Source organism: Engystomops pustulosus, chromosome 10, assembly GCF_040894005.1.
Source record: "Engystomops pustulosus chromosome 10, aEngPut4.maternal, whole genome shotgun sequence".
NCBI classification, from domain to species: domain Eukaryota; kingdom Metazoa; phylum Chordata; class Amphibia; order Anura; family Leptodactylidae; genus Engystomops; species Engystomops pustulosus.
Genome location: NC_092420.1, coordinates 52,066,438 through 52,088,472, shown reverse-complemented (window position 1 = coordinate 52,088,472; position 22,035 = coordinate 52,066,438). Strand labels below are relative to the sequence as shown.

Here is a 22,035-nt window from a genome sequence, read left to right as displayed (position 1 = left end):
ATTGAGGTGAAATTTAGAATGGTCAAATTTTGTTGGTTATACGTTCATTTAGTGTTAAAATTTACACATTTTCAAAAGATTAAAAGAGAAAACCCACCATACAATTTGTTATGTAATTTCTCCCAAGTATAGTGACCCCCTCCCCCCCACATGTGTCCGTGACTTGCTTAATGGGCGCACAGCATGGCGCAGGAGTGAAGGAGCGCCCTTCAGCTGCCAGGATTTTAGTTTTTTCATTGGCCGCTTTTGTAGGCTATAAAATTTTAACTTTTTCATTGCTGTGGTCATGTGATGGAATTTTTGCGGGACAAGATGCTTTTTCCAGTGTTACTATTTTGAGGTTGGTATCACCCATTGCTGAAAATTTAGGAACTTTTTTTGAGGTCAGGATTAGAAAAGCATCAATTCTGTATTTTTTATTGGGGACACAATAGGAGGATCTGATGTATGTATATAATGTGTCTATATGTGTATGTGTGTTTATGGTGTGTGTGTGTGTGTGTATATGCTGTATGTGTGTGTGTATGCTGTATGTGAGTGAGTGTGTGTATGCTGTGTGAGTGTGTGTATATGATGTATGGTATGTATATACTCTATGTATGATGTCTATATGCTGTATGTATGTGCATATAATACAGTATGTATATGCAGTATGTGCATATATACTGTAAAGTATATATAAATAAACTGTAAATACATATATATGTCCACGTATATTATGTTTATATGCTATATATGTTTATAATGTATATGTGCTATACAGAATGTGTGTATATGATGTGTATATGTTGTACGTGTGTATAAATGAATGTGTACATATTTTGTGTGTGTATATACTTTATGAGTTTATATATAATGTATATATGAGTGTATAAATATATCAATGACTACATAAATGTGTGTATGATTATATAAATGAGTGTGATTTTAAAAAACTGTATAAATCTGATATCGGGCTGCGTAAACGGAGGTTTATTTGGGGGGGGGGGGCAGCATTTTCAAGTTTCGCAGAATAAAGGCTAGAATCGGCCCTGGGTACGGCGCCAGCGTCGGAGTAAACGTCTGTCAGCTTCCATGGCCTATTCTTTCCTGTTCTCTTTCTGGTCACCATCTCAATAGCGTGAGGTTCTTAAATGAAGAAATAAGAGCTGATGAGAGTTGCTAATAGCTGCAGCTGCTGAGGTCATTGAATGGAGCTTAGTAACATGCATTCACTGCCAGGCCACGCCCCTCAACAATTGTTAATTTTTTTACAAGCCCTATGTGTCACAGAAAATATGACACAAATTTAAAAGTAGCAAGCACAAAATGGTAGTTAAACCAATAAGTCCAAAAATTAGCCAAAAAAACCCTGTCATTAATGGCTTTTTAGTCTCCATCATTAAGGGGTTAAGTTAAGCTACTCTGTGCAGTATTTAGATACAGTTTGCCTCACAGCAATGGAGAGTTTCTGACTTTTTGTGGCCTTCCGCCAAAACATCTGCAAACCTGGCTTACACATACAAACATTGTATAATAATAGAATAAGTGCACTGAGTAAGAAGGGATAACTGTTAGGATAGACATGCAATACAATATACAATAAAAGATGCAAGCCTGCACCACTTGCCACAACATTCTCTACTGGTAGCAATACTTAATTAAATAGTTTTCTGCATATTTTGACAATTACCTCTCTTGTAGCATTTTGGATATTCCAACTTCCCACGTTGACAATAAATTCTCATCTTTGTGTCAGTAGGAACTCCAAATCCAGATACACACTGAAATTCTATCACATCTCCATGCTCACTGTATAGTTTTTTATCTAAAAAATGCCTTAGCTTTATATTATTTTCCTTCATATCCTTTTCTTTTGCAGTACATGGTTCTGAAATATAAAATATGTGATTTACTCATTTTGTTTTAATGCATAACCAATAACATCAAATAGAAAATATATGAAGCCTTAAAATTGACAATTTTATATAAAGTTATTAAATTAAAAATTATAATTAATTCACAGCGCAGTACAGTTAATATTCTCCTTTGTTCAGTACTATGAATTTAACCCAAGCTGCTTGGCCACAAAGTATAATCTCTGGGACTCCCAAACATTATGTGACATTCAAGTTATTAACAAAGAGGATTTTGGCCTCCTTATGTATCAGCACCAATGTATCTATAGTCTTTGTACCCACAAATGACTAGGGTTCATGGGCTGGCTGGCTATATACTGGGGGGTATGGGCAGGCTGGCTATTTACTTGGGGGCATGGGCAGGCTGGCTATTTACTTGGGGGCATGGGCTGGCTGACTATATACTAGGGGGCATAGGCTGGCTGGCTATATTGGTTTGCTTTATTCTTGGATGCATGGGCTGGCGTTACACTGGGGGAGGCATGGGCCGGTTGGTTATATACTAGAGGGCAGGATGGCTATATACTGTGTGTAGGCTGTGACCATTGCATTTCCCACCCAGGATTCAATAGGCTTTCCCAGGTTTTTGTGATAAATTTAGGTGTCACGGCTTATACTCGGGTCGGCTTATACTCGAGTCAGTATAATTATCATATTATACAAAATTGTAGTCATAGTGTTAGTAGTATGGTTACGGAACTGAAAACTTAGCTAATATATACAAAACAAATAGGAGTAATGACAGCCCCATTCAGCGATGTCCTTAGCTCAATTTATTGAGAAAACTTCAAATCATAATGTATCTTAGAGGAAAAGGTTGTCCGCTGAGGTCCATCAGGTCCAACCTTGATCCTACAGTATTGATCAAGAGGAAGGCTGATTTCAATTGTCCCACAAAAGGGGTAAAAGTCAAAATAAATCCCTAGATCAACATCCCAATCCAATATGTTCAAATATATTTTACATTACATGCAATTCTGTTTTTTTTTTTTTTTTTGCTTTCAAGAACAGCATCCAGGCCCATTTCAAACTTTGTCTAGGGCAGGGGTCAGGAACCTTTTGGCTGAGAGAGCCAAGAAAGCCACATATTTTAAAATGTTATTCCATAAGAGCCGTACCACTTTTCGGCTCCTATCCCGGCTGGCTAGTGTGTGCGAGCCGGCTCCCAGCATTCCCTGCAGGATCTTAGTGCTTTATGCCTATGAAGAATTTTTCCACAGTATTTCCTTCCCAAGTGTTGACCTCCCATTGTGACCCCAGACCTGTTCCTGATTCTGCTCCTTCGGTGCTAGCCCTGATCTCTTGCTTCGTACTTAACCTCGCATCATTGCCGCCTGCCTTGACCGTCTGCCTGTTACTGACCACGAGACTGCCTAGTGATCCTGTATCTCAACCTTGGCTGCCACCATGGACAAGTCACGCCTGTGGAACGACCTGGTGGTACCATGCTGCAGCAAGACCATCTTGCTTTGCGGCGGGCTCTGCTGGAGACCGGGTGCCACTTAGATTCTGGTCTCAAGTGTCTGCTTACATCATCATTGTCCGCGGTGGTCCAGGGGTTCACTACTCCAAATCCTGACACCCACCACATGCCTCCCAGTGGATAGGTAGTCCCAACACATACCACCAAAAGATAGGTAGCTACAGCACATACCCCTGTAAATAGGTAGCCACAGCACATGCCCCCAAGTTAATAGGTAGCCCCAGCACATACACCCCAGTATATAGGTAGACACAGCACATGCTTCCCAGGAGATAGGTAGTCACTGCACATACACCCCAGTATATAGGTAGACACAGCACATGCTTCCCAGGAGATAGGTAGTCACTGCACATACACCCCAGTATATAGGTAGACACAGCACATGCTTCCCAGGAGATAGGTAGTCACTGCACATGCTTCCCAGTATATAGGTAGCCCCAGCACATACCCCAAGTAGATAGGTAGCCACAGCACATGCTCCCAGTAGATAGGTAGCCACAGCACATGCTCTCCAATGGATAGGTAGCCACAGCACATGCTCCCAGTAGATAGGTAGTCACAGCAAAACAAAAATAAGAATATTCACTTACCAGCGCTCCCTACATCCAGCTCCTCATAGCTCCCACGCTCTTCTCTTTGACCCAGGCTCAGGCGATGGCGCCTGGGTTGTACAAAGGACGTAGGCAGCAGTAACATCACTGCCTGTGTCCAGTGATCAGTCTAAGACACACACAGCAGCCATCACTATTTATTAAAGATCTGTCTGAGAGCCAGATGCAGCCATCAGAAGAGCCATATCTGGCTCCCGAGCCATAGGTTCCCTACCCCTGGTCTAGGGTATCAATCCTCACAAAATCCTGTGATAACCATACAGTGTCTGACCAGTGACAATTCTTGCCTCTTGATAAACCTCATTCCATATTTGTCTTGGCTGTAGCTTCGCAGTCAATAAAATCAAGTTTATGGTCCCTGATGCAATATTACCCAGTGTTTTACTATTTAATACATAATTATAATTTCCGGTTTCCATGGCTACTGACTTTTGTGGCCTTTAGCCAAAACATCTGCAAACCTGGCTTACACATACAAACATTGTATAGGAATAGAATAGGTGCACTGAGTAAGAAGGGGTAACTTAAGATAGACATGCATACAATACAATATATTAATACAATAAAAGATGCAATAAAGATGCAAATAAAAAAACAAATCAGTTGTTGCACCACTTGCCACAACATTCTCCACTCGTAGCAGTAACAAATTAAATATTTTTCTGCATATTTTGACAATTACCTCTCTTGTAGCATTTTGGATATAGGGGTTAAAACAAAATTGAGGTGTGATTTACAAACTGCAATTTTTTTTACAAAATACATTTAATTTTGGCCAAAACTTAAACTGTCACAATATATTAAATGACGAAAAACTCCACAAAGGATCTCAGGATCAACATCTGCAAAAAGTTTGTATGTTCTCTCTGTGTTTGCATGGGTTTCCTTCGGGTCCTCCGGTTTCCTTCCACACTCCAAAACATACTGGAAGGTTGATTAGATTGTGAGCCCCATAGGGACAGGGATTGATTTAGCAAGCTCTGTGCAGTGCTGCGTAATCTGTGTGCGCTATATAAATATAGATTTTTTTTTTTGTAATTTGGACATATGGGGGATAATTTTTTTCAGGTATCCAGGGAATCCACTTTTCAGGTAAATTATTTAGGGGGTTCAATAGCTAATAATGAGATTTTATTAACTCTTTCTTGGTAGAGGTAAAAAATCATTAAAGCTTGTTTATGGTTTTTAGCTATTTCTTTTTCTGAGCGTTCACTATGTCATAAAAATAATGCATTATCTTCATTCTATGGGTCATCACGGAAGTATAATTAATTCAAGTATTAAACAAGCATCCATAATTTTTTCATACACTATTTTATGGTGCGTTGCAAGGTGTAATTTTTTTTGTGGTATGAGCTGATGTGAAAACCTGGGACTTGAACAACGAACTTCTTTAAAAAAAAATTTTGAGGTTGAAAAAACCCTAAAGGGTATCCCTTATTCAATATATTGCAATACTGCTTCAGAATTAAGTCCTGTCTCAGGCAAAATCTAGCTCAGATTGTATGACAACCAATGGGAGTGCCAGGAATGACCCCCACCTGTCATAAGAACACATTGGAGGTGGTTAAGACAATGCCAGCTAAGATAGCAGTGAATGTGGCTTTGGCTGCAGCAATGACAGGTATTAGTAATAAAAGTTTGCAGTATAATAAAACAGTCGCCCGGCATGTATCAGAGGGCTCGTGGTAAGGGTGCTAAAATCCAAAACACCACCAAATTGTTCAATAAAAAAATAAAACGGTATAAATAAATAAAGCTTAACATTTTCTGACCCTACATTATATATTTTGAATAATTGAATATTAACCCTTCAGGACAAAGCCATTTTGTAGTTTAAGGCTTAGCCCCATTTTTTGTATTCTGACATGCATCTCTTTATATGGCTATAACTTATAAACACTGTTACTTATTAAAGTGATTACGAGATTGTTTTACTTTATTTTAGTGGTAAATTTTTGCTGATAAGTTTGTGTTTATTTATTTAAAAAAAATTATGAATTTTTTTAAACATTTTCTGAAAAATCTTTTAAATTCAAAAACATCTTGTTTTTAGATTGCAAAGTCAATATTTGCCTAGAAAATGAACTTTTTCCTTTCCTTAAAAGGAGCAGCTTACATCGTTTCGGTGTGGGTGTTGATGAGGACAAGGCTGGAGATCAATCTGTCATGATTAAGTAAGAATCACACCACTGGACACTTTAAAAGGGGCTGGTGCTTGGCATCATTGTTTCTCTTCTGTTAACCATGGTTATCTCTAAAGAAACACGTGCAGTCATCATTGCACAGCACAAAACTGGCCTAGCAGGGAAGAGTATCGCAGCTATAAAGATTGCACCTCAGTCACCTCAGTCATCAAGGAATTCAAGGAGAGAGGTTCCATTGTTGATAAAAAGGCTCCAGGGCGCTCAAGAATGACCAGCAAGTGCCTGGACCGTCTCTTAAAAGTTTTTCAACTTTGGGATCCGGCTACTTGCTCAGGAATGGCAGAAGGCGGAGACTCTTGGAGCAAGGCCTAGTGTTAAGGAGGGCAGCAAAGAAGCCACTTCTCTCCAGAAAACACATCAGGGACAGACTGATATTCTGCAAAACGTACAGGGAGTGGACTGCTGAGAGCTGGGGTAAAGTAATTTTCTCTGATGAATCCCCTTTCCGATTGTTTGGAACATCTGGAAAACAGCTTGTTCAGAGAAGACAAAGTGAGCGATACCACCAGTCTTATCTCATGCCAACTGTAAAGCATCCTGCAACCATTCATGTGTGGGGTTGCTTCTCAGCCAAGGGAACCGACTCTCTCACAGTCTTGCCTAAAAACACATCAATGATTAAAGAATGGTACCAGAATGTCCTCCAAGAGCAACTTCTCCCAACCGTCCAAGAGCAGTTTGGTGATCAACAATGCCTTTTCCAGCATGATGGAGCACCTTGCCATAAAGCAAAGGTGATAACTAAATAGCTCAATGAACAAAACATAAAGATTTGGGGTCCATGGCCTGGAAACTCCCCAGATTTTAATCCCATTGAGAATGTGTGGTCAATCATCAAGAGACGGGTGGATAAACAAAAAACAACAAATTGTGACAAAATGCAAGCATTCATTGTGCAATAATGGACTGCTATCAGTCAGGATTTGGTCCAGAAGGTGATTGAGAGCTGCCAGGGAGAATTGCAGAGGGCCTGAAGAAGAAGGCTTAACACTGCAAATATTGACTTGCTCCTTCACAGCTCCTACTGTCTGATCCTAGTCAATAACCTCTCACATAGCCAAATCAGTTCCCTACACTGTACTGAGGAGACCCAACCAGGTCGAAACAGTGCTGTCTACAGTTGGGAGTCTGTTCCTTATGGAATAGATATACTGGTTTGGCTTAATCCCACATCATGTTTTTAGACTTCTTGTAGGTCATACTTGATGTTAAGGGGGCTGCCTTTCAAGGTAGCAAAAGGAGGTATTGTTTTCCATTTAACACCTTGGAAAACTTATTTGCATTTTTCCCAGAATTCCCTGGTGGAGCATCTATGGCTTTAAGTCTCCACATGCCTTTAAGGTGGCCTTAATTGTCATTGTCTCCTTAAGGAGAACACCTACTGTCTGATCCTTCACAGCTCAGCAGCTTGTCTAATACAGCTGAATCCAATTGACTCAATCGAGGCTTGAGACTGGAAAAACTGGATCGCAGCACAAACCAGTAGACGACTTGAAAAATTACTAAGGGCATGTGATTTTTCTTTTGCCCGAAACGTGTCAGCCATTTAGTAGGGATAGTCATGTTGCTGCATTTAAAGGAAACCTACCACTTGAAGTTGCAGGTTTCAGATGGAAATACCGAGCACCAGCTCAGGGTGAGCTGGTGCCGGAGCTTATTTTTGTTAGTGTTTTAAACTGCGGTATCGCGGTTTAAAACACTTTTTAAACTTTATAGCCGGCACAGGGAGGTACGCGCTCGGCGCTTACCATGCGCGCGACCGTGCGCGCGGCTACATAGGAAGTGAAGGAGAGCTGCGCGCATGGTAAGCGCCGAGCGCGTACCTCCCTGCGCAGGCTATAAAGTTTAAAAAGTGTTTTAAACCGCGGTATCGCGTTCCGGCACCAGCTCACCCTGAGCTGGTGCTCGGTATTTTCTTCTGAAACCTGCCACTTCAAGTGGTAGGTTTCCTTTAAATATGTTTCAATTGAAGAAAGTTTTATTTTTTTATGGAGCTGTGACCCAAAATCTTTTCAATTAGTCCAGAGACTTTTAACACCTAAATTAGTTGCTGTTTAACATTTCCCATATGTCTGCTTTAATTTTCATAGTTTTTGAAATGTCTGGATAATTTATTTTGATGTCACACGACTTACAAATTGAATATCGTTTTTCCATATTTTCAGAATTGACTATTTTAGGGATAATTACTGTTTTTAATAAAATCTAAAACATTATAAAGACCACTGTCAGCCAAGTTATATGCCATGGTCATGCTGACCGCAGCATTTAATGGGTTAAACAACCGTGATGGGAGCCCACTCAGGGATGTCGGCTATTAGTTACAGCTGACACCCAGTGTATTCAGATGCCGGCTCGGCTCCGTTCTCGAGCAATATATCGGGCGATTGAGCACTAAGTTACAGAGCAGAGCGTTAAGCGGTTAAATAAGCAAATGCCTACTTGATCACAGGTAGCATTTAGATTAAATTTCTTACATTTTTACTTAAAGATTAACTGTTATTTCAGATGATTTTTGATATTGTTTGGGGGAAATGTTGTGAAGATTTTTCCCTTAGTTACAATGTTTTTTTTTAAGTTGCTATGGCAAATCTGTCTACCAGATTAAAGACAGGTCTCTCCTCTCTAGTTTGTTACACAGCTGTGAGTGTTAACTATTTCTGCTCTCTCCTGGACTCTATGAGCATTATTTTCAAAGATCAAGCTGAAAATGAAATTTCTCCATTGTTACTTCTGTGATAAATTCTACCAAAATCTAATTATTATAAATCTATGGAGTTTAGTGTCATAATCTAAAACAGTGGTTCTCAACCTGTGGGTCGGGACCCCAGCGGGGGTCGAACGACCAAAACCGGGGGTCGTCTAAAGCCATCGGAGCCGAAATTTTACTGTGTTTTTACTGCGAGTTGCATGGTTTGGGGTCACCACAACATGAGGAACTGTATTGCGGGGTCACAGCATTAGAAAGGTTGAGAACCACTGATCTAAAAGATTCCTTTAATGCGGTCATGAGAATTTTATTAATTCAAATTGTATTTGTTTTGTTTAATATATCACTGTATTTAAGTGACCAAACAGCACAAAAATGTATTCACAAGTTCAGCACTGTAACATCTTTATACCTGCTAATAAGACAGGATACTAGGAAATGATAGATGTGGGCTTTTGCAACCCAGGTATCAATGGGCAGAAAACTCTTTTTGAGATATAGTATGCAAGTTGATCATATATTTATTTCAATTTGTTTGAGGTCTGCCAATCAACTCGTATAATATTTAATGCAGTTATACTTACTTTTATTAAAAAATATATATATAAATGCTATATCATAAACAGATTAATTATGACTGTACAGAGTAATTTAATATCTGGTCATAATCCTAACAGTAATACAATTTTCATTTTTTTAATACAATTTTCTGTATGCACATATTTATGAAGAATAATCAACATACCTATACATTCCGGTGCTTTATCCCAGACGCCATTCTCACACTTGACTTTACTTTCTCCTTGAAGCTTATAATATTGTGGACATTTGTATGTCACAGTTTCTCCAGATTTGTAGGCACTTTTCCGAGTCTCTAAAGTGTCTCCATATTGTACATGTGGTGGTGGGCCACACTGTGAGCCGATTCCTACAAAAATTAAAAAAATATATTTAAACAAGCACCTTAAATATGTATAATTGCAAACCAAAACACAAAATACTAGAGGCTATGACCACGCAATATGTTTGTGCCGGAGAAATACCTGGCAAGATAGCTTTGTGTATACAAGTGCTTCAAAATAAATTAGAATATCAGCAAAAAGGTTTTTTTTAATTTTCTTTCTATTTTTTTTTTTCAATAATAAAAAAAAAGTAAAACTATTATTCATAAAAAACAGTGAACTTTTTCAAGTGTTTACTTAAAGGGGTTATCCGGGTTTAAATTTTTTTTTATGTCCGGGCTGGGGAGGGCTAGTTAAACACAATAAACAGGTACTTACCTCCTCCGGTGCTGCCGATGTCCCGCTCCGCGGCCGGTCTTCTCTGTGCGCCGGTTTCATTACACCGGCGCACAGGGAGCTTCCGGCCGGCCGGAAACTCCCATGCGCACCATCTCTCAGCGCTTACAACGCTGAGAGATAGGGACGCATGGGAGGAGCCGTCCACATCGTGGACCGGAAGCTCCCTGTGCGCGGCTTCCGTGCCCCTGTAAACAAACAGGGGCACGGATCGAAGGGACCGCGGCGCGGGACAACGGCGGCGCCGGAGGGGGTAAGTACATGTTTATTATATTTAACTACCCCTCCCCAGCCCGGACATAAAAAAAAATTTAAACCCGGATAACCCCTTTAAGTAATGATTAAAGCCAAGGAAAACCCAAAAGTCATCATCTCTGAAAATTAGAATATAAGATCGCCTACAAATAATTTTGAACACATAAATGGCTAAATAAAAAGTATGTACAGTAAATGCACTCAATACTTGGTCAGCGCTCCTTTTGCATAAATAAGCATGAAGTGCTCTAAAATTTCCTGGCAGATGGCTGCACTGACTCTGGTCTTGATAAAACACAACCAGCAGATGACATGACACCCTAAACCATCACTGATTGTGGAAGCTTCACACTATACCTCAAGCAGCTTGGATTGTGTCTCTTCACTCTTCCTCAAGAGTCGGGATCCATGATTTCCAAAAGAAATGCAAGTTTAACTTTAATTTGAAACAACTCATTGGACCACTAAGCAATATTCCTGTTCTTTTCATTCTCGGCCTAGGTAAAACACTTCTGGCATTGTCTATTGGTCAGAAGTGGTTTGACAAATGGAATGAGACAATTGTAGCCCATGTCCTCGATTTGTCTGTTTGCGTGGTTGTTATAGATGGGCGAATTTGTCGAAATTCGATTCGACCCGTTTGGCCAAATTTTTAGAAAAATTTTTATTTGACCTGAATCGAATCATGACGAATCACATTAAAAAACAGGTATTTCCTGGCTGCAAAGAGCCTGTAGGGTGTTAAAGAACGTTGTGCCATGCTTAAATATGCATAGGGAACATGGTTTGGTCTTCAAATAATGCAGTGTTTTAGTATGACACGCACATGACAGTCGTCACTCTTAGAATCGCTTCACTCTTTTATTCCATGGCCACTTACAGAGGCCAACTTCACCAAATAAGCGAAGCGGGAATGCAGCCCGAAAGGTAACGTTTGTGCCAGCTCGAAAGGACTGAGCTGAGGGTCAAGATCCCACTGTATTTTAAAAAAGTGCACCCTTTTTAAACTGATATCAGATGATTCCATAGATTACGACAGAACCTGCGCTGTCAAACACGGATACATGTAGAAACCCCCCAAAAGAGTGCAGAGGGTGTCGGCAGTAATTTTGCATTGACGTCACTGATCATTTTGCCCTTCATTTCATCCATCATCAGTATTGCTAAAGCCAAAAACAAACGGGAATGGATCCAAAACAGAGATGACCAGTAAATGGGATATTTGCATGTTCTCTGTGTTCTGTATCCACTCCTGCTTTTGGCTATAAATCCTTCTGGCAGATGAAATGAAGGGGAAAACTAAACATAATGGCAACGTCATAGAGCGGTGGAGGATGAAAACAGCATTATGGAAATCACAAGGTGTTCCAGGGAGACAGCGGTCAGTTGGCAGCAGCATGACTAGGCCGCAGAGTGGCACGGTGACAAATTCTGGAGGTGGCAGCAACCTGGTAAACCACAGAGTGGCACAACAACAGGGTGTGGAGGTGGCAGCATCAGCATGAGGTCAGAGAGAGGCACGATGACAAATTCTGGAGCTGGCAGCAACAGGGGAGGTCACATTGTGGCACAATGACAACGTTTCAAATGAATTTGTAGTTGAAATTTAAATTTGAAGATTAGAGACGCCACATGCATTGTACATTACAGTTTTCCTGAAAATATCATGTCTTTGCCAAAAAAGAACTGCAAAGGTGGCACCAGCGACAGCAGCAGCATGAGGTCAGAGGAGTGAAGGTGGCGGTAACATGGTAGGCCACAGAGTGGCACAATGATAGTGGGTAGAGATGGCGTCAGCAGCAGCAGGAGCCCACAGGTGGCAGCAACGTGAAAAGCCACAGAGTGGCACAATGATAGAGCATGGAGGTGGCGGCAACAGAAGCCCACAGAGTGGCACAATGACAGAGTGTGGAGGTAGCAGCAACCTGGTAGGCCACAGAGTGGCACAATGATATAGTGTAGAGGTAGCAGCAACCCGGTAAGCCACAGAGTGGCACACTGACAGATTTTGTAGGTGGAGTTCCAGTCCCTTGTAAAGATGGTAGGCCTCCTGTAAATATGGAGCAACTGGCGGCAGATGTGTGGCATCAGGCGGATGGCAACATCAGAATAGTGGCTGAGGCAGGTAGTTAGAATCCAGACTCATTTCTCAACGTTTGGGGGAGGCGTCATGGCTGATCTAATCTGATGCATAAGGCATTGGTGAGTTGAAATCTGGGCCGATCCAACCCTGATTCATCTTGACAAAGGTCCGTCTCTACACATTACGGGTGGACAAGCTGGTTCTCCTTGGGGAAACGATGGCCCCCACCGCACTGAACAGCCGCTCTGATGCCACAGTACTGGCCGGGCAGGACAGCTTCTCTACTGCAAACTCTGCAATTTGCGGCCACGCATCAAGTTTGGCTGCCTAGTAGTCCAGGTGATCCTCTACCTGGAGTGGTAAAGTTCTGTCCAAGTAGGCCACCACCTGCTGGTTCAGGGTCCGCTCCATGTCCAGCTGCTGCTGCTGCTGGTGGCAGCTACCCTCCTCACTAGGTGGGTAAAGGAAGCTGCTCATTAAAGACTCCAGACTTTAGCTGCTGCTGATGGAGCTGCTACTGCTCCTACCCCTCCCCCCATCTCCGCACAGCAGCCGTGGCAGTAGTACGTTAGCAATCACTGTCAGGAATCCCTCGGTCAGACCTAACAGAGGATGGACAATGGCGAACAAAGGCAGCGTCCAACTGTCTTTTCAGTATTTCTCTATAGTTCACCAGTTGTTCCTTCCTCTCAGTAGCTGGAAAAAAGTCAACAATTTTTGACCGGTAGCGAGGGTCCAAGAGGGTGGAGAGCCAAAACTCAACCCTATGCCGGATGTTGACTAATCGGCTGTCACTAGTTAGGCAAAGCAGCATGCTCCGGGCCATCTGCGCAAGTGACTCTGAGGCACTCCCGGCCTCCTTCTCCACTGTATAGTACCATGATGCTTCTGGGTCATCTGCCTCATTTTCTACCTACTCCGGATGCTCCTGTTCCTCCTCTCTTGTCACCTGAGTGGGAAAACCATTGATTTCACCAGACTCTGCTTGTGCTCCAATGTCCTCCTCCACCTACAGTTCAGCCCCCACCGGACTCATGTGTCCATGAGATGTAGTTTCCACTTCCCCAGTGCCCTGACCAGACAGATTTTTCAGCATGAGTTCCAGGACATGAAGCCGTGGAATGACGTTATTTATCCCGCAGACCTGGCCACTGACAAATAACGTGGCCTCTTCAAAGGGCCAGAGCAAAAGGCAGGTGTCACGCATGAGCTGCCAGTGGCTACCATCAAAGTTACAAAGGGGTGGGCCCGGGTCCGCTTGCATGATCAAAAAATAATTAATGGCTTTTCTCTGTTCATACAGGCGGTCTAACATATGGAGGCTGGAATTCCAACGGGAGGAAACATTGTATATGAGACTGTTGTGGGAGGCCGTTCTGAAGCTGCAACTCAAGGAGGGTGTGCTTGGCTTTGTAAGAATGGCTGAAGGGCATGCAATTTCCTGGCCATTTTAAGAATGTCTTGCAGATGGGTGGAAGACTGAAGGAACCTGTTGACAACGAGATGGAACACGTGCACCATGCAGGGCACATGGGCTATCCCTCCTCGGTGCAGCGCGTAAAATCATGCTCCTCCCATTGTCTGTCACCATGGTTCCGAGTTATAAAATCATGCTCCTCCCATTGTCTGTCACCATGGTTCCGAGTGCACCTTGGAAGAAACCGATAAGCTCAAGGACTGGCCCACCTTCTGTTCTACATAATTGTGAAGGGCTGGCAGTGCCTTTTTGGGAAAAAAATTGCAGCTTTGAACTCTCCACCACGGTTCGGCACAAGCCATTAGTTCTCTGAAGGGTGCAGAGTCCACGACTTGGAAGGGGCGGGACTGCAGTACCAACAACTTGGACATGAGCACGGTCAGCTTCTGCACCTTAGGATGGCTGGACGCATACTGTTGTCTCTTTGTAATCGCCTCTTTCAACGAATGCTGGCGCCATGCGTAGCGAGGAGCAGGAGCATCTGGACCTGGAGATGATGTCAAAGACAAACGCTCCCTTCGGCAGAGGTGTTGGAGCCTTGACTAGCTGAAATGGCATGTGTGCCACGAGGTGCAGTTGTTTCTGCGGCGGCAGGATAGACCCAGGCCATTGGATGGTGACGCTGCATGTGTTGACGCAGGGCCGTGGTGCCAACGTTAGCTCCCTGGCCACGCTTCACTTTCTGCCTGCAGATTCTACATATACACACGCTCGGCTCCTCTGTTGTCTCAACAAAATGCTGCCACACCGCCGAGGTGGTGATTTTACTGCCAACACTCTGCATTGAGTGACTACTAACGCCGCTGCCTCGCTGAGCCCCTGTACCACTGCTTACTTGGACCTCCGAAGCAGGCTTCGTTCCCCGCGGCTGTTTGGCTCCCGTCCTCCCACTGCTGCCACCCTGTGACTCACAGCCACAGTAGCATCTTGCTGCCTGCTTCGTTGCCTGACGTGCAAGCTGACACCTGCTTCTCCTGACGATGATGATAAATCCCTGCCTTCACCTGGCTCCCAAGTGCGATCGGCTAGATCATCATCAATTTGTGTTTCCCTGTCACTGCTATCCTCCTCAACGGTCTTAGTATGCATATAACTTCCCGTGCCAATCATCACATCTCTACTTTCCCGCCTACTACACAAAGCAGCAGATGTCTGCCGCACCTCTTCACTGCCAAGTAGCTGTTAACTGTCCTCAAACAACTCATCCTGGCGCTGAGCCCAGACCACCTAGTAGATCTCTGGGTGAGGGAAATGAACAGGACAGAGGCTGGTTTAGGACAGGTGAGTGCAGCTGACCTGCTCCTGGGCCATGCCAGTTAAAGGTTGTATTTCACAAACCCACGGACTCTGGGGTTTGTCAGATGTCATCTGGGAGGAAGTGGATGACTTCAACCAATCGACAACCTTTGGATTGTTTATCAACACACTGCCGCTAGATGACAACGGCAGTTCTGGCCTCACAGAGCCACCCCTGCCACGATGTCCCCTTACTGTATAATATATTGTGTGACCGGAGCTCTATAACTTCTTAGTCCTTCATCCTTATTTCAGATTTATGTGAGTTTCTTATTCCACACATAGGATTCCTTGATATATTTACAGACCAATCCAACCAAAAACATTTCAGAAGAAAATAAGGCACCATTCATACACGGAACTGCTATAGTATCCTCCTAGTCCTCAAAATTTCTCCTGGTGGTAAATTCTGCAATGCAGATAAAATACACAAGGACATAGTGTGGACAGTTCCAAAAGATCAAGTATTTTAATATCAGTTCTACTCACATAAAAACAAGTTAAAATGCGCATATAATTTCCACGAGGACGCCAAGTCACTGCCCGACCCTGGGTTTCGCCTTGCAGCTTCTTCCGTGGCATCCCCTGACTGTGCTGTGCCATGTGCCTGCTCCACCTGCCACCTCTTTGTCTGACATATTGGTTAATCAACTATGTTGATTCGACACAGATCTACTTTATCTTACAAAAAAAAAAAATTAATTTGTGGTATACAGAAGCCCAAGAACTGACACCGAGGAAAAGGAGCAGAAATTACTACAGGAAATATGTGGATTTTACACAAAATTCTTCCTAATCACTTCTTCAACAAAAAAGAACTGCTATTTGGGGTATACAGATCCCACAAATATGACACCCTGTGATTAAAGCAGAAATCACTACAGAAAGTATGTTGATTTCACACTGATTTCTTCCTATTCACTTCAGCAACAAAAAAGAACTGCTATTTGGAGTATAGATTCCCCAAAACGCACACCCTGGGATTGGAGCAGAAATCACTACAGAAAGTACCGTATATATGTGCTGAAAAACCTGACCATCTGGTGTCCCCGATGTTAGTCACGGCTCCCGATCCCCGTCACGGCTCCCGGTGGCTCACCGTGGCTCCTCTTCTATCTTCACTCTTCTCTATCCGGCAGAGTCACGTCCATGCAATATGCCGGCCGCCGCACACTATGATACGGCGGTGTCGCTGCTGTTGATGTCATCAGCGGCGACAGTGCCAGATCGTAGTGTGCGATGGCCGGCAGATCGCATGGACGCGACTCTGCCGGATAGAGAAGAGAGTAGATAGAATAGAGAAGAAGCCGCCAGGAGCTACATCGAGGATCGGGAGCCGCGATTGGGATCGGGAGCCGCAACAAACATCGGGGACACCGGAGGGTGAGTACTAAGTTTATTTTCTTTATCTGTTTAGCAAACTGTGGGGGGCAGGCTGTATACTACATGGGGGCAGGCTGTATACTACATGGGCAGGCTGTATGCTACATGGGGCAGGTTGTATACTACATGGGGCTGGCTGTATATTACATGGGGCTGGCTGTATATTACATGGGGCTGGCTGTATGCTACATGGGGCTGGCTGTATACTACATGGGGGCAGGCTGTATACTACTTGGGGGCTTGCTGTATGCTACATGGGGCAGGCTGTATACAACATGGGGCAGGCTGTATACTACATGGGGGTGGGCTGTATGCTACTTGGGGGCAGGCTGTATTCTACATGGGGGCAGGCTGTAAACTACAATGGGGCAGGCTGTATACTACATGGGGCCAGGCTGTATACTACATGGGGCCAGGCTGTATACTACACGAGGCCAGGTTGTATACTACATGGGGCCGGCTGTATACTACATGGGGCAGGCTGTATACTACATGGGGCTGGCTTTATACTAGATGGGGCAGGCTTTATACTAGATGAGGCAGGCTTTATACTAGATGGGGCATGCTGTATACTACATGGGGGCAGGCTGTATACTACATGGGGGCAGGCTGTATACTACATGGGAGAAGGCTGTATGCTACGTGGGGCAGGCTGTATACTACATGGGGGCTGGCTGTCTGTATACTACATGGGGGCTGGCTTATACTCGAGTCAATAGGTTTTCCCAGTTTTCTGTGGTAAAATTAGGGGTCTCGGCTTATACTCGGGTCGATTTTTCACAAGATTTTTTCCTACTCACTTTAGAACCAAAAAAGAGCTGCTATTTGGGATATACAGATCCCCCAAAACAGATACCCTGGGATTGGAGCAGAAATCACTACAGAAAGCATGTGGATTTCACACTGATTTCTTCCTATTCACTTCAGCAACAAAAAAGAACTGCTATTTGAGGTATACAGATACCCCAAAATGGACACATATGGAGCAAAAATCACTACAGCACAGTACAGTATAAGCAGCTGGACACTACAGGCAGCACATGCAGTGTGAAGTGCCGAGATTGAAAATGGCTGCCTGTTTTTAATAGGGCTGTGTGACATCATATAAGCCTGCCGGTCGCTGATAGGCTTACAGGTTTGCACATGTGATCGAGGGTGTTCCTTTCTCCTTCCCAGAGTTCTCTGCCCCTTGTAAAAAAGGAGAAAAAAAACTTTGTGCCCAAGAATCACCGTAAACTTCGGATTCGTGGCGAATTGAAGTTTTCCTGAAATTCTAACCGAATTCCGATTCGTTAGAATCGATTTACCCATCTCTAGTGGTCGTTAACGAAGCACTGACTGCAGCAGCAATCCACTCCCTGTGAATCTCCCCAAAAAGTTTGATTGGCCTTTTCTTTACAACCCTGTGAAGACTGTAGTTATCCCAGTTGCTTGTGCATCTTTTTCTACCACACTTTTTCCTTCCACTAAACTTAACATTAATACAGCATTCTGAACAGCCCAGCTTTTTATGAATGTCCTTTTGTGGCTTACCCTCCTTGTATAGTGTGTCTGTCAATACAGCAGTCTTCCCCATAATTGTGATGCCTACTGAACCAGACTAAGGGACCTTTTAAAATGCCTAGGAAGTCTTTTCAAATATTTTTGGTGAATTATTATAATTTCCTGAAAGAATACACTTTTGGATTTCCTTAGCTATAAGCCATAATCATCAACAGTAATATAAATAAACATTTGAAAAATCTAATCTGTTTGCAATGACACTAAATAATATATGAGTGTTACTTTTGAATTGAATTACTGAGAAAAAAAATTGCTGTTCTAATTTATTGAGAAACCCCTGTAAGTAGCTGTGTATGTGCAGTTTTCTCTTGCAAATCCCTGCAACTCAGCCTGCACTACAGACTCCTTTTTGTCTCTGCAGTTCCTACTGCCTTCGATCTGTCCTATTACTGTATCCAGACACTAAGACCCTGTAGAACAGGGGTCCTCAAACTACGGCCCGCGGGCCACATGCGGCCCGCACACCCTTTCTATCCGGCCCCCGCCGCAGCAAGCAGAGCTGCTGTCATTTGTTACCTAGCCTCTGCGAACCCGGGTGCTGTGAGGAGGCCCACTTGACAGCGTGAGGAGACATTGGCTCCTGCAATGTCAATCACCGCCACAAGAGGTCGCCCTCTCTCCCTGGGTTTGATCTGGTTTGCAGCCAGATCTTGTTGCAGTGAGCTCTGCAGATTTTTGAGGCAGATAACCTTTAAAAAAAGCATCAGAAAAGCGAGTGTGTGAGCTTGGTGGCGAGTGTGCATTGATCCCAAGTGTTTGCAGTGTCTTAAGTGTGACTTAGGTTAAAGGGACTTAAGTTTGAGGGGCTTTAGCAGGTAACTGCTGTGTTTTGTGCTACTTCGACTGTAAATTCTTCTTTCTGTGCATATTTCTATTGTAATCAACATTAGAATAATGGACTCCATAAGTGGCATTGCTACACGGTGTACATCCTGTGCCATGTATGCTTTCCTTGAACATCCGTTCGAGGGGGAATACTGCTGTGTGGGATGTGTGAAAATTGCTCACCTGGAAGCCCAGATTCTGGATCTAAATGAGCAAGTTTCAAGGCTGCGGGCAATTGATAATATGGAACGAAGTTTGCTGCTCCTGGAGCACAAACTCTCTGGGGAAGATGGGTGTGGGGAGGGAGGTATGGAGGTGCAGAGTGAGGGGGCAGCTAGTTGGGTAACATGCAAAAGGCGGGGTAGAGGGAAGAGTTGTAGGGAGTCTAGTCCTGATCTGGTGCACCCCAATAAGTTTGCCAGGCTGGCGGATGAGGGTGATATCAGCTCTGGGGTAGCAATGCTGCAGAAAGACGTGGCCGCTAGCAACCAGGGGAATGTCTGCTCCAGTAAGAAGGGTAATGGGAGCACAGGCAAGGTCAGACAGGTGCTGGTAGTGGGAATTTCGATTATTAGGGGAACACACAGGGCAATCTGTCACAAAGACCGTGCATACCGAACAGTGTGTTGTTTGCTGGGTGCTCGGGTTCGGCATGTTGCGGATCGGGTTGACGGATTACTGGGAGGGGCTGGTGAGGAACCAGCGGTCATGGTCCACATTGGCACTAATGACAAAGTAAGAGGTAGGTGGAAGGTCCTTAAAAATGATTTCAGAGATTTAGGCCATAAGCTCAGGGCAAGGACCTCAAAGGTAATTTTCTCCGAAATAGTGCCTGTACCACGTGTCACACCAGAAAGGCAGCGGGAGATCAAGGAGGTAAATAAGTGGCTCAAAAGTTGGTGTAGGAAGGAGGGTTTTGGGTTCATGGAGAACTGGACTGACTTTTCTGTCGGCTACAGGCTCTACAGTAGGGATGGGCTGCACCTCAATGGGGAGGGGGCTGCTGTTTTAGTGGAAAAAATGGCTAGAAGGTTGGAGTAGTGTTTAAACTAGAGACCTAAGGGGAGGGCAACAACTCTTGTGCAGGGCAAATAGACAGTGTACATAGAGAGCTGGGAGGAGTCATAGTCCATGGGGGAGGAAGGGGGGCTGGAATGAGATTGGGGAATAAGGACAAAAGTAATACGGACAGGGAAAACCATATAAAGTATATGTACACAAATTCCAGAAGCCTCACAAACAAAATGGAGGAACTGGAACTCTTGATGTTGGAGCGGAAATATGATATAGTGGGTATCAGCGAGACATGGCTGGACAGTAGCTATGACTGGGCTGTTACTATAGATGGTTATAGTCTTTTTTTAGAAAGGATCATATAAATAAAAAAGGTGGAGGGGTTTGTTTATATGTGAATTCTTGCCTCAAGCCCGTCCTGCGAGATGACATCAGTAACGCAAATGTGGAGTCCCTATGGGTTGAGAAAAGAGGAGGGAAAAAGAATAATAAAATATTACTAGGGGTTTGTTATAAGGCTCCAAATATAATGGAGGCAGCAGAGGAAATGCTGATAAGTGAAATGGATGCGGCTTCAAAGCAAGGTGAAGTACTTATCATGGGAGACTTCAATTACCCAGATATTGATTGGGGGGCAGAAACCTGCAGGTCCTTCAAAGGCAGCAGGTTCTTGTCAACAACAAAAGACAATTACCTGTCGCAACTAGTCCTGGAGCCAACAAGAGGGGGGGCACTGCTGGACCTTATCCTTACCAACAGACATGATAGGGTAACAAAACTACAGGTTGGGGGGAACCTGGGGAATAGTGATCATAATATCATTGATTTTGTATTACGCTTTACTAAGAGCGTTAGTGAAGGGGCAACCAACACTCTAAACTTCAGGAGGGCAAATTTTCAGCAACTAAGGGAAGACCTTAAAGGCATAGACTGGGGTAATGTTCTCAAAGACAAAAGCCCCCCCCAAAAATGGGACTTTTTCTCATATATTCTGAAAAAGTCCTGTGATAAACACATACCTTATGGGAAAAAGCATAAAAGGAACAAGAAAAACCCTATGTGGCTAACTAGTCTTGTAAGGAAAGCAATAAGCGAGAAAGATAAAGCGTTTAAGGAGCTAAAACATGAAGGTAGCGATGAGGCATTACAGGATTATAGAGAGAAAAATAAATCCTGTAAAAAGCAGATAAAGGCTGCAAATATAGAGACTGAGATAAATATTGCCAGGGAGAGCAAAAATAATCCCAAATTATTTTTCAAGTATATAAATGATAAGAAACTAAAAACAGAGAGTGTGGGTGCCCTTAGAAATAACATGGGGGTCATGGTGGAAGGATATGAGGAAAGGGCCAATCTACTGAATGTCGCCTTCTCAACTGTCTTTACCCAGGAAAATCCCCTGGTGGAAGACACAATGAGGAATAATGTTAATTCTTTTTATAATGTCAACAGTTTAACCCAGGAAGAGGTACGGCGCCGCCTCGCAACCACTAAGATAGATAAATCACCTGGGCCAGATGGCATACACCCCCGGGTTCTGCATGAATTATGTACGGTGATAGACAAACCGTTATTTTTAATATTTGAAGATTCACTGAGGACTGGTTATGTTCCACAGGAATGGCGCTTAGCAAATGTGGTACCAATATACAAAAAAGGATCAAATAGCGATCCTGGAAACTACAGACCCGTGAGTCTAACTGCTGTGGTGGGGAAAATATTTGAGGGGTTTATTAGAGATGCTATCCTGGAGTATCTCACTGTGCACAACCTTATAACCCAGCGTCAGCATGGGTTTATGAGAGATCGGTCCTGTCAGACTAATCTGATTGGTTTCTACGAGGAGGTAAGTTCAAGACTGGATCTGGGGGACGCTGTGGATGTTGTATATCTGGACTTTTCAAAGGCATTTGACACCGTGCCACATAAAAG

The 22,035-nt window shown here is 43.5% G+C and overlaps 1 protein-coding gene across 4 annotated transcripts in view; it reads right to left on the bottom strand.

Annotated features, from left to right (window-relative positions):
- LOC140105135 (complement factor H-related protein 5-like) overlaps positions 1–22,035 on the bottom strand; it is a 332,603-nt gene that overhangs the window by 93,509 nt on the left and 217,059 nt on the right. The window contains exons 2-3 of one of the 4 annotated variants that reach the window (XM_072129063.1): positions 9,655–9,837; positions 1,673–1,870 (exon numbers count right to left, since the gene is read on the bottom strand). The exons of the other annotated variants lie outside the window; for them this stretch is intronic. Coding sequence (XP_071985164.1) covers positions 1,673–1,870; positions 9,655–9,837 — 381 coding nt within the window. The remainder of the gene's footprint in view (positions 1–1,672; positions 1,871–9,654; positions 9,838–22,035) is intronic. 4 annotated transcript variants of the gene reach the window in all.